The sequence below is a fragment of the Coregonus lavaretus genome (assembly GCF_964263955.1).
Source record: "Coregonus lavaretus genome assembly, chromosome: 26".
NCBI classification, from domain to species: Eukaryota; Metazoa; Chordata; class Actinopteri; order Salmoniformes; family Salmonidae; genus Coregonus; species Coregonus lavaretus.
In genome coordinates, this window is record NC_140013.1 from 33037311 (window position 1) to 33050373 (window position 13063).

Sequence of the window (13063 nt, forward strand, 5' to 3'; positions counted from 1 at the left end):
TCTAGCCCATAGGCAGGCCAGTCATGTTCGTGTCGGTAGTCTATATTCAGCTAACCCAATTGGGTGTTCATGGTCAAAGGGCTAGGTAGGCTAATGGCTTTGGATAGCTGTGCGCAATTATTATGGTTTAGCGCTAATATTCAATTGGAGGCATTGGGAATGGAAGCGCGCAGCACTTTATAGGCTACTTTGCGCACACGTTATTTCAAGTCAAGATTTGGTCTTATGGTGATTAGAAACGTACAGCAATGTGCCTTTTAAAATTATGTCAAGTAATTGTGGTGGTGGTGGTGCCGGTTTATACGACCGACCGTGGACAGGATCTAACGTTGCTCTGTTGAATATGGCAACCATTGTACCTGACGTGTTACCAGTGACACTTGGTGCGGCAAGGCCATCAGAGGTGTGACTTTAGCCAGCTATTGGCGTCGCTTTCCACCGCGCTGGCGGAACCTTTCATGTGCGCACAGGAGGCGAAGCGCGCCTTTGTACCGTAGGAGAGTGTGTGGGAGAAATTAGAAATGGAAGGTGGCTGAACTGGACGCGACACAGACCTAATAATTTATTCGACTGAAATGAGATGATAACGGAATCGCTCTATCATTTTTTATTAAGAGTTATAAAGTATAGGCCTATCACAAATGTATCTTTCAAGATTTACTTCTACATGATTTCTGGACTGTTTCCAGGTGCATTAAAAATGCTGAATGAATAAAATGCCTCAAGCGCAGGATTTTGATAATGGGAGTGTGGCACTGACCTCTTTTCATACGCCTATCATTTTGTTTCAATGCGTTTTTGGCAATTTGATAATTACCTGACCAGTAAGAGGCCTGTAAGTGTTGTTAGTTTATATTTCAGGCTGCAGTGCCTCTTTATTGCTTTAATGTTTGTCAATTGGGCGATTCAATTGACTTGTGATATTAGGTACTCTGCCAATCGTTTAAAATGTTATGCAAACAGACATCAAGTCATTCTAGCCTGAAAGCTTTTTTAATTGGTTTACTTACTTAAACAAAAGCCAGCACATTTTATGCATGAAGACAGTCATTTTCATTAAATTATTTTATTAATCACATTGACATTTTTAGGACAAAACATTCTACACATTGTTACAGCGTCAAGTGGTTGGGGGGAAATATAAGCTTTTCTGTTGAAGGTTACAAGGCAAATAAACTATAGGCTGCACGCCCAATGGCCTTTTCTCTGAACGAATTTTCACTGGGAAAAATAGATTTATAGCCTATTTAAGGCATTGCCGAAGTATTTCGGTCTCTAAAATAGCTTTTTCTTATGCAAATCCTCTATACATATTGAGATATTTACAAAAACAAATATGAACAGTTCCCAATTGCGCAATAGCAGGAAGTGAAATTCCGGCGACATGCGCTTTCCAGGTAACAGACGACGTAACAACCTTGGGTCAGGTAAACTTCAAACTATTCTATAAAATCCCAAAGGCAGACAGTTGACCAGTAGGGCCACTACCACGGCCTCCACATGGATTTGGAGTAGGTGATAGTGGGCATGTTCTGGGCCTCTTGGTTTTCCAGTGCGTCGGTAGCGCTCTGGTTGTGCTCGCTGTCTGTCTCGTACAGGTCAGAGCACAGGTCCTCGCTGGAGGTGGTGGAGGCGGCGGGGGAGAGGGCCGAGGAAGAGCCGTTGGCTATACTTCTGCATCCGGGTGAGGCTAGGGCCACGCACACTGCCTCGCCGGCTGGCCAAGTGCTGCCGTTGTTGCTGGAAGTGTCCGATATTATATCCATAACCATGTCCTGGAAGTGGTCCTCGTTCAAGGGCATACTCTCCAACAGGTGGTTCAGTAGCTCGGCCGCCACCGTCGCGTCTATCCCGGGACAGTTGGACACAAACATATGGACCTCATGCATGCACTGGATGTAGCCTGCTGCAAACCTCTCGCTGGCCTCCCGGTTCAAGATGTCAGTCTCTGAGGAAGAAAGGTAATTAGGCCTACTTAGATTCAATTGCACCTGATATAGGCCTACATCCACTTTAATGAGTGGAGAATAGGGTCAATAGTCTGTGCCATTGCTCACTGCTTACCTTGGGGGCGATCCTTGAGAATGTGCTCCACTTTTTTCACCGTCATCTCCAGAATCTCTGCGTTCTCCACCTTTGACTGAAACCGAGGGGAGACGAAGTGAAAAATATTAGATTTCATTCGCTTCAATGACAGGTATTATTGCAGAGGCTACGCTCAAGCCAATAAGCGCAGCCGCGCCAGGTGAGTCAACAGCGCGGGAGGTGCGCAAAACTCACGTCGGTGTCAGCGAGCAAGATCCGGAGCTCCTGCAAACTCTCATTGATACGAGCACGCCTCTTCTTCTCCACCAAAGGTTTTCTCGCCTGTAACAATGACACATAGGCCTGTTAGTGCGTTTGTAACAATGTAATAACTGCATTACTAGGGTAGGCTACTCTATAGAATGGGATCAGCGACACTACAACCACAGATGCGCCGTACCTTTCTATCCCCTTTATTAATCCCGTAGTAGTCATCCTCATCCATGCCAAGTCCGTTCTTGATGTGCAGAGCCGAGGGGGCCATGTTGGTTTTCAGCCTGAGCCGTGCAGTCAGTCTGAGATCCCAGTTTGTATTCCACTGCTATTTTCCCGATCCGTGAAAGAGAGCAGCTGGCAAACGGACCCGGTCAGAGAAAATCTATACACGACAGGCGAGACGCCCTGTGATTATTGTACAATCTTCGCGAGACGTACTGCTGCCGCTATAGAGCTGTTGTAGGTATTTATAAGAACTAATTTGCATATGAATGTGTGGTTTGTCTGCACTAGCCAGGGGAAAACAGAGCACACACCGCGAGAGCCAATCAGAGCCCTCTCCTTTGTCTTCGGCCAGCCCTTGCTGCGCCGTGAGGATCAGTAGTGGTCACAATAAATCAATTTTTGGGTTGCTTATCCGGCGACAGTGTTTTTTGTTGTTGTTGATCAACCGTAGGCTATTCACTAAGGCTACTGTTTAAGAAATAATGACAATTTTGGAGAAAAAAGTAGCCTATAAGTGCATTGCATGGTAATAACAACGTACGTAACTTATAACATGTTTATAACACGTATTTTGGCATCTTCCATCTTGTTCCAATGTGTGTGCTATCTGTTTGTGTCCTCCAGAACTGCACAGTATAGGCTACATTCTGTGAAAGGAAATAGGATGGGATGCAGGCTGCTATCACAAATGACATACCCATTCAGTGGGTCATCAAAGCTCCAACGTGTCCAATGTATTTCACCAGGTAGGCTAATATGACTATTTATGGCATAACACTGAGATATTATGCAGATTCCATGTGCCTAGAAAAAATGACATTTTAGCGGGACATTGCTTTGGACTTGGTCTATTTGTAATATATTTTTCCTTTCAAATCTGCTGATTATATATATATATAAAAAAGGTTATCTCAAGACTCAGTCATTTTCTTCTCTTCTGTTATTTTCTTGCCCTACCCAGCGACATTTTTCGTATGTCTCTGTTCAAGGCTCTGAAGATTTCCCCAGCGCGGGTTCTCGGATGTAACGCGATGCCTTCAGTTGGCAGCTGCTGGCGGAGGCCCCTTGGCCTAAACTGAATCAGCCGGGGAATTAAAGGCCCTTCCCCAAAGAAAGCGACAGGTGTTCGCCTGCCCCTCATTTGTTCTCTCCCTTCTTTGGTGACTTTTGATTTGGGTGCAACTGCACTCTCAGATGCCGCATTCCCTTAAAACACACAGAAGAAATACGTTAAAAAAAACAACTGCTAAATAGACCCTAGTTTAAAATGTTGATCTTTAGAAGTCATGCATGTTTGTATTTGCTCATCCCTTACAGTTATACCAACAAAATAACTTCAAGCTTATGTTAAAAAACATTTGGGTTATTATCGTTGCGTTTACACAGGCAGCCCAATTCTGATCTTTTGCACCCTTATTGGCAAAAGAGCTGATCTGGTTGGCCAAAAGACCAATTAGTGTAAAAAGATCAGAATTGGGCTGCCTGTGTAAATATAGCCTATGTTATGTCTAGAAATTGACTCTTATCCATTAGCCCAATTTCGTTGTGGGTGTGTGCATAGTTTTCTTTTATGCACTATTGTCTATTTGTTTACATCTGATAAAAGTGTTCAACCTTTTGGCCTCGTTGAATGTATTGTGTATGTGTACAGCGCATTGTCATGCAAATGACCAATACACAATAGCGCATTTGTGTCTATCTAAACCAGCACCAAAATGTGTCCTGTCACTAAATTCTCAAGGTTAACAACATGATACCATTACGAGTGAGTTTTATGCTCAAGGTTTTCGCTACAGCAATTAGGCATCAGTAAAATATCTACTACCTAAATGAAGGCCGTGTCCAGAGGCTTTGAAGTGGATGGGTTTTGCACCTCGCTACCCCACGCTCCGCTCCAGATCTCCGCTTAATGGTCTGGACTGGGGAGAGAGCAGCTGTCTCGGTCCGCTTTTGTTCGAGAACCCGCAGAGGGACCAGGCGCCCCTCTCCATCTCCTCTCTTCTCTCCCCTCTCTGCCACCACCCGGCGGCTTCATTAGGTCTGTGGCCAATTATTATGGGTTTATAGTCCGGAGGAGAGAGGACCATGTATTACAGCAACGTTTTCACATTTCGAATTCAATAAGTTATTTAAAATGCCTATGGATAAGGTTAATTTCTCAGGGAAAACATTTTAATTCACTATTGTAAACAAATAACGGTTTGCCTATACTGTAGTTGAAAATAATTATAAACGTGTTTCCTTCTACTACAAGTCCAGTAGGCCCTACACAAATATTACCAGTGATTAACCAACGTTATATCTCCTGTCATCTAATCACTTGTTGATGTCTCCATGGCTGCGTTTACAGTTTTTTCTGAATGCTTAAGCGCTAATCGTGATTCTTGTAGCACAATTTCTAAAACGATTACAGTTTTTTCCAACTGCTTACACACAAAATCTTTTCATGTCACACGATTTTTGAAACCTCTCACTCAAAGTGCAAAACTACACACCAAATCTCCAAAACCATAAGCTATTTCTTAGCCTTTGACTCAGTTGTCAATTGCATAAAACACTTTTTTCAAAACACTACACACAATTCTCTACCTAAAACACAAAAATCTAACAGGATGTGACTTGCTTTCCTTTTCCAAACACAACCAATCAAAATGCTACACTTATTCACCAGGTCAAACACACTCTCCTCACATGTTCAAACACTAATTGCTTAACTGATCACTAACCAATCACTGCTTTACTGTAGTATAGGACTGTTTTGAACAATGGATGCCAACAATGGACAGAGAGCAAGAGGAGTAGGAGGGAGAGGCAGGGGACAACAACGAGGACAAATTCAAAGACGAATAGTTGGAAGAGGAGGAGTAGGAGGTAGAGGAAGAGGAAGAGGAAGAGGAAGAGGAAGAGGAAGAGGAAGAAGAGGACGAGGGCAAAGAAGAGAAGGAAGGAGAGCCATCTCTGATGAGATTAGGGCAACACTTGTTGATCATGTGATCAACCACGGTTTGACCATGAGAGAGGCTGGACTGAGAGTCCAGCCCAACTTGAGTCGATTTACAGTGGCGTCCATAATTCGAACCTTCAGAAATTTGAACAGGTATGCAACTATCTAATTACTATTTTAGCATTAAAGTAATGTACTGTAAAATACGTATGACTGCATAGTATTGCATAAACATTTGTAACTCTAAGCCATCCATTTACTGCACTGCATTGAATGAATGAGGTTGGTTATCATGCTGTACTACATTTTTGTGTACATTGTTTACAGTTCCTATGCTGAACACATACTGTGTTTGAATTTTGTACAGAGTGGAAAGGCAAAGACATCATGGAGGACGAGGAAGCTTGTTTACAGATGTACAGGAGACTGCAATTATAAATATGGTTTTGGCCAACAATGCAATTAGGATTTGAGAGATAAGAGAGCATATCTTGAATAATGACACCATATTTAACAACATCAATGCTGTGAGCCTGTCGACCATACAACGCATCCTCCAATGGCACCAAGTGATGATGAAACAACTTTACAAGGTGCCATTTGAGAGAAACTCTGACAGAGTCAAGAATCTGCGACATGACTTTGTAGAGGTATGTATGCAACACTACTTCCAGTACTTCAGACATACCATATTTACTCATCTGTATATCCTTTTGTCTGTTACAGAGAGTATTGGAGATGGATGTCCATGTACATTTATTTATGTGGATGAGGTTGGCTTCAACCTCACCAAAACCAGGCGCCGCGGAATAAATGTAATAGGACAGAGGGCAATTACCAATGTCCCTGGACAGCGTGGGGGTAATATAACTATGTGTGCTGCCATCACTCAAAACGGGGTCCTCCATCACAATGCCACACTGGGTCCGTACAACACCGGCCATATCCTCATTTTTCTGGATGCAATTTACACAATGCTTGTCCCTGATCCAGATCAGGAGCCTGCTAGATGTGTGGTTATATGGGACATTGTTAGTTTTCACCGGGCTGTTCTGGTCCAAAATTGGTTTGCCACCCATCCACAATTTGTAGTTTTGTACCTACCCCCATATTCACCTTTTCTAAATCCCATAGAGGAATTCTTCTCAGCCTGGCGCTGGAAAGTGTATGATTGCCAACCCTATGCCCGCATGCCGCTTCTCCAGGCAATGGAGGACGCATGTGGGGACATAGAGGTTGCCTCTGTCCAAGGTTGGATACGCCATGCTAGGAGATACTTCCCTCGATGTTTGGCAAGAGAAAACTTATCTTGTGATGTGGACAAAGTATTGTGGCCAGACCCAGCCCGGAGAAGAGATGAAGCGTAGCTTAGCACTGGTGACTGCCCCCCCCCCCCTACCATTTCCTGGACTGCACCCCCGGGACCCCCCACACACAATTGTGTTCTTTACTGTATTCTAAAGAATATACTTTTGGTTTACATATGTTTATGGTTTTGTTGTATGCTACTGTATACAACAGTAATGTTTGGCCTAATAAATATTTTCTGTTTCTACATTGCATTGGTGTTTACAGTGTACTTGTTACCCCTCTCAGCAGATTACTTTCACTGTAGAACATTGTATTGAAATGTATATATAAGCCTATGAAAGACCAAAGAGCTTTAGATTTAGAACAACAGTGTTTACATGGTATATCCAAAAATTTACTATTATGAAAGAAGTGTTTGCCATTTGATGCAAATGCTTCATTCTGACATGTGTTTATGGCATTTTGAATGCAGTGTTACATTTTGAAGGAGATGTGAGGCATTTTGCATTTTGTGTGTGCAGTTTTGGGAATTGTGTGTAGAGTTTTGAAAAAAGGAGACATCGTTTTGAAAACGTGTGTAAGCAGTTGGAAAAAACTGTAACAGGCAATGGAGGAGGCATGTGGAGATATTGACCAGGCATCATGTCAGGCCTGGATACGGCATTCAAGGAGATATTTTCCCCGGTGCCTTGGACTGGAGGATATCGCATACGATGTGGACGAAATTTTGTGGCCGGACCCAGAAAGACGACATGATGTAGGCTGATTGTTTTTCTTTTTTTTGTGAAATTACTATTTTGTGTTCTGACTTTGTCTTGGTTTTGATGAGTGTGAATAAACACCAATACTTGAAGTTTGGATCCTTGTATGTTTACATGACACTATGACAAAAGTATGACCTCAAATTGACATCTGTACACAGAGAAAGCAAAAGCCAGATGTGTTTTGTATTCATACCATCAGTGTGTAGTTGGCACATTGTGTGCTTAGTAGATGATGGCTTGTGTTTACTGTTTGATACGAAAACACCATTTTTAAGAAGGTGTGAAGAGTTAATCTAGCTGTGTTCGCTTTTGCAAGAGAACTACAATGTTTTGATAATTGGGTGAAAGGTTTTCTTATTTGTGTGTAGAGTTTTGCAAAAATAGCCAATAGTTACAAAAAAATGTGCTTAACCAATCAGAAAAAACTGTAAACAGGCAGCCCAATTCGGATCTTTTTCACTAATTGGTTTTTTGACCAATCAGATCAGCGCTGAAAAAGATCTGATGTGAAAAGATCTGATGTGATTGTTCAAAAGACCAATTAGTGGAAAAAATATCAGAATTGGAGAGCTGTCAGAACAGCTTCAATGCGCCTTGGCATAGATTCTACAAGTGTCTGGAACTCTTTTGGAGGGATATGACACCATTATTCAGTGATAAATTCCACAATTTTGTGTTTTGTTGATGGTGGTGGAAAACACTTTCTCGGGTGCTGCTCCAGAATCTCTCATAAGTGTTCAAGTGGGTTGAGATTTGAGACCCCTCTTTCAAAGTCACTGAGATCTCTTCAAGCCATGGTAGCCAAAATAATAGGCAACTGGACATTTTTATACATGACCCTAAGCATGATGGCATGTCAATTGCTTAATTAACTCAGGAACCACACCTGTGTGGAAGCACCTGCTTTCAATATACTTAGTATTCCTCATTTACTCAAGGGTTTCCTTTATTTGGGCAGTTACCTGTCTCTTGATGGCCTGTCCAACTAGACCAGGTAATTTCTTTAATGTTAGCCTACTAAAACCATTTGCTTATATTCATTCACATTGCAAGCAAGAGTATAATATATGAAATACAATGAACGTTTTTAACAATTTATAAATGTACAATAATACTGTAGTAGCTGTAGGCCTCAGCATCATTGATATATCTTTTAACATGGGTTAATCTCATGATGTTATAGGATCAAAACGTCTCTCTATATAAGAGAGAAAGTGTGTGTGTGTGTGTGTGTGTGTGTGTGTGTGTGTGTGTGTGTGTGCGCGCACAAGTGTGTATAAAGAAAATTGATAACATCTACAGAAATTACATACACATTTTTATTAATATTGGTTAATAATATACTACAAAGAAGGGAGCAGTTCAAAAGCTATTTGTGACTAGAGCTAAGAAGCTAAATGTTTTATCTTATTATTCAATAAATAAAGACGTTAATACAATAAATACAAGAAAAATATTAATAAGAGCCTTCTACAATGCAGGCTACGGAAAGTAGACTTCGGAGAGGAAGTACTGAAAGGTCTGTTTATATACCACACCTAGATCAGGAACACAACCGCCCCACAATCCAACACAATGTCTTCTGAGTAGCATATCTATAAGATACATAACAGAGGAGGGTCTAACATAGAGATCAAGCACACACCCAGAGGGCCGGTACAGTTTACCACGGCCTCCACATCTCCAGCATGCTCAGGTGGGGGCTGAGAAGGTGGGGGCTCCCGGGCAGGAGCAGGGGCTTCTCCTGGGGCCCCACCACATGGCACAGGGGCCCCTCCCTCTGGCCCTGCCTCCCAGACCTGGGGTCCCCTCTGAGGGGTGTAGTGGGGGCTCCTGGCCCCTGGCTGGGTGGGGGGGCGTTGGGCCTGAGGTTGGGGTTGGCCTGAGAGGGGTGCTCAATGCTGGAGCGGGGCAGGGATTTGAGCAGGTGGTTGAGCAGGCGGGAGCCCAGCGTTTTGTCCATCCACTCACAGTTGAGCAGCATGTTGTGTACTTCGTGCATGCACTGGATGTAGCCCGTGCTGTACTTCTGCTGTGCCTCCAAGCCAAAGGTGGGGTCTGCTGTGGAGGGAAGGAGACACTGGGTCAAACATGGGTCATAGCGCAATCTGTTGGTGGCAGGATGTATTGCACCCAGACTGGCCTATTCCCCCAAATAAATTAGTATAATGCATTGCAGTGTTTCTTAATCCTGAAAGGGGTGCATATTTTAGTTTTTGCCTTAACACTACACACCTGATTCCAGTAATCAAAGGTTTAAATGATGAGTTGATTAGTGGAATCATGTGTGTAGTGCTGGGGCAAAAACTAAAATGTGCACCCCTTTGAGTGCCCAGGACAAGGATTAAGAAACACTTGACTAATCAATTGTTTTAAATTGAAACCAAGAGAGAATATGGAGAAATAACCCAATTAAATAGTACAACTATATGAGTACTAATACTCACAAATGATGATTCTTATTAGACAACATAAGACTGTTATTTAATCACTGATGAAAATACTCCCACCAATCTCCATAACAATATGTCTAACTTTCCAACGTGCCGACACCGCCCCCAGCTGCGTACATAGAGTATTACATGCAGGCACAACTAAAAACTATTCTGGCACTTGTATCTTCAGTCAAGTCACTTTATTGGACACTTACCACTGGATTTATGAGTCTGAACATTCTGCAGGTGTTTCACTGTCATCTCTAGAATGTCCGCCTTTTCAAGTTTCGATTGCTGTGGGGGGAAATGGAAAGTTAGTGTCAAGAAATAACTTACATTGTGTCTTTCACACTCCATATAATTGAGCATTTATAACAATTAAAATACAGTGTGCATATATATAGGCCTACTCACATCAAGACTGAACGCCCCGACCACAGTTTCTTTCAGCTGATCCAAGCAGTTATTAATCCTCTCTCGTCTTTTCCTCTCAATGAGCGGCTTCCGCAGCTAGAGATGGAAAGTGATGGGTTAATGGCGACCAGATACAGACACAAACTGGACCAGATTTTCACTAAGCGTGAGCAAATCCGAAGAAAGACACATGTTGATGTTTAGGTTTATCTATCCACGGGGACAAAGGCAATACCTTTCTCTCCTCCTTGGCACTTGAGTGTCTCCCCAAGTTGTGCGCCATGGCGCTGGTTGTCATCTCTCCTTTACGCTCGGTATAGTTGTATATAGAGTATAGCTCTCCTCTCCCGGCTGAGTCTAGGATCTGTCTGTAAGGCCCTCCGCGCGGCGCACCCCTCTTATTTACAGGGAAGAATTAGCATGTGAATGCTCGAGCTCTTTGGCTGAGGTATTTTCCCACACACGGTGTCGCTCCCATCAGTCAGGGATGACAGGTCACTGCCTCTTTTCAATAGCCGAGGTACCAGCCCTGGAAAAAAACACAAGCGACAGATGTCCAGCCTGAAACCATGCACCCCCCCCCCCCCCCCCCCCACCCCGCCCCTTTCTCTCTCTGTGTGTCTCTCCCTCTCGTGAAGCGCAAAGCGCACGGGTCCCCTCAGGATTGTCATTCCCAGGGCCGAACAAGAGTGTGTAATTACCGTGGTTACACCAGGGACCCCCTCGGCCATTCATGCCAATGAACTGGGAAAGCATTAGGCCATAACCGAGAAAATGCGAAATCTATCCCCTGAAGTCTTACACAGAAAATATACCTACAACGCCCAGTGGCCCTATGGTCATTGTTATCAGTCTGTATCTTGTCGATACTAACAAGTGCTCAGGGAAGTGTTGATGAGGAGAAACTTTAGTGACTAAATCCTGAGTGAAGAGTAGGCCTGAACTAATTGCTCTGAGAAATGACGCCACAAGCCTATAACGAAAAGATTTTAATTTAATGTAGCCCATATGTTTTTCCTTTGATATAGCCTAAATTATGTTCGCGCAATGGCAAGGGATATATATTGTATGTTCATGACTAGAAAACCTATTGGCAATTACACTCAAAGTTAATATAATATATATATAATATGCCATTTAGCAGACGCTTTTATCCAACGCGACTTACAGTCATGCGTGCATACATTTTTTTGTGTATGGGTGGTCCCGGGGATCGAACCCACTACCTTGGCGTTACAAGCGCCGTGCTCTACCAGCTGAGCTACAGAGGACCACATGAATTTTTTCAACTCTGCACTGGTTTAGCAATTCAGTAGGTCTAGGCTACTCAACGAATTTTCAACAGGTGGTCAGGTTTCAATCGAATTAATTGATTAAAATTCAGTACATCGATTGAAAGTGCTTTTTTTCATGTTCTGAATTTCGTTTGATTTTTGGGGATATGGGTGGGGGTAAATAGGCCTAATTCCACATGTATTCCGATGCTCTTCGGGTTGTCTAATATCGACAAGGACAAATTACTTCAATATCCTTTCGGATATTGATCATGGTTTATTATGAATCAATAGACCAATCTTTTTTTTTTTTTATGTACAACTTTGATTAGCCTAAGCCAGATGGAGGAAGCGTTGGAAAACTAAGCTAAACATATGTTGTCAACTTTTTCTAACTCACTGAGTCAGGGAGAGCAGATGTCAGACTGACCACGCAGACAGATGTCACACCCGCGCGCTGGCCCTTGGCTTAAGGGATTCATGGCGGGGCTCTGTGTTTGACTTGAGCCATGCACGCGACTGCCAGGCGAATGCTCGAACGTGGGAAACTCCGCCGAACAATGGGCGGTATTCAGCCGAACCTAATCACCACGAAGAGAGTAATAACCCTGTGGAGGGAGAAGTGGATAGTCCAGCCCGGGAGAAGGCTCTCTCTCAGCGGGCCCCGGAGCAGGAGGTGACTAATGGGAAGTTAGGGCAGGTGCGCTCTGTCCTCTGGTTTTCAGGCAGGTGTGTGACCATCACAATAAAGCGTCAGTATGAGCAATAGCCTATGTGTGGTCCTTGACCACTTTTATTGATTATTCATGAGATACATTTTGAGATTACATTGTTATGTATGAGAATAACATATGGGCCTATTTGTGAATGCAACAGGTATTAGTGTTCATAGGATAACACTTGTTGAATTCGCAAACATGAATCAGTGTAGCCTAATGTGGTCAATTCGAATTGAAGGCAGTCAATTCAATAAGTAATTTGAATTTATAATATAAACCATTTATACCTTTTGAAAATAAATAGCTTCTACTTTTAAGTTTATTGAGAAGTGATTGAAAATAAATAAAACATGTTCAATAATTGAATTGGAATTTCAGTTTACTTCCTGATGCCTGAATCGATTGCCATTCATTCGAATTGACCCCAACTCTGAATGGTAGCCTATTAACAATACATGAGATGTCCAAACAGGTTACCTTATTTTTGCATAGGCTATGGATTATTTTGTTGTTTTTTATTGGATGGATTACTGTAGGATTGGATGGATTACTAAAAGGAGTGTGATCCTCAGATCCTTAATAATTAACGAACCTTCAGTAGGCAGTTGGCACCGACAGGCGACAAGTGTGCATCAGCGAGGCTTTGAATGAGTGGACCGATTTGAGTACATTTTCT

General features: G+C 42.8%; 2 protein-coding genes and 1 long non-coding RNA gene across 3 annotated transcripts; 1 reads left to right on the forward strand and 2 right to left on the reverse strand.

Annotated features, from left to right (window-relative positions):
* Positions 1-976: 976 nt before the first annotated feature.
* Positions 977-2788, reverse strand: LOC311101830 (transcription cofactor HES-6-like). Its single transcript, XM_084143041.1, has 4 exons — positions 2486-2788; positions 2281-2367; positions 2065-2140; positions 977-1948 (listed from the first exon to the last, which is right to left on the reverse strand). The coding sequence occupies exons 1-4, from the start codon at positions 2567-2569 to the stop codon at positions 1485-1487; spliced, it is 711 nt and encodes a 236-aa protein (XP_083999167.1). The 5' UTR covers positions 2570-2788; the 3' UTR covers positions 977-1484.
* A 2743-nt stretch (positions 2789-5531) lies between these two features.
* Positions 5532-6654, forward strand: LOC311101283. The gene is made up of 3 exons (XR_014609907.1): positions 5532-5623; positions 5838-6120; positions 6197-6654. It is a non-coding gene; the product is annotated as an uncharacterized lncRNA (long non-coding RNA).
* Positions 6655-9208: 2554 nt separating this feature from the next.
* On the reverse strand, positions 9209-10692 carry LOC311101443 (transcription cofactor HES-6-like; the record flags this gene model as incomplete). The annotated part of the gene is made up of 4 exons (XM_084142590.1): positions 9209-9606; positions 10196-10274; positions 10395-10490; positions 10630-10692. The coding sequence occupies 4 exons, from the start codon at positions 10690-10692 to the stop codon at positions 9209-9211; spliced, it is 636 nt and encodes a 211-aa protein (XP_083998716.1).
* Between the last annotated feature and the right edge of the window lie 2371 nt (positions 10693-13063).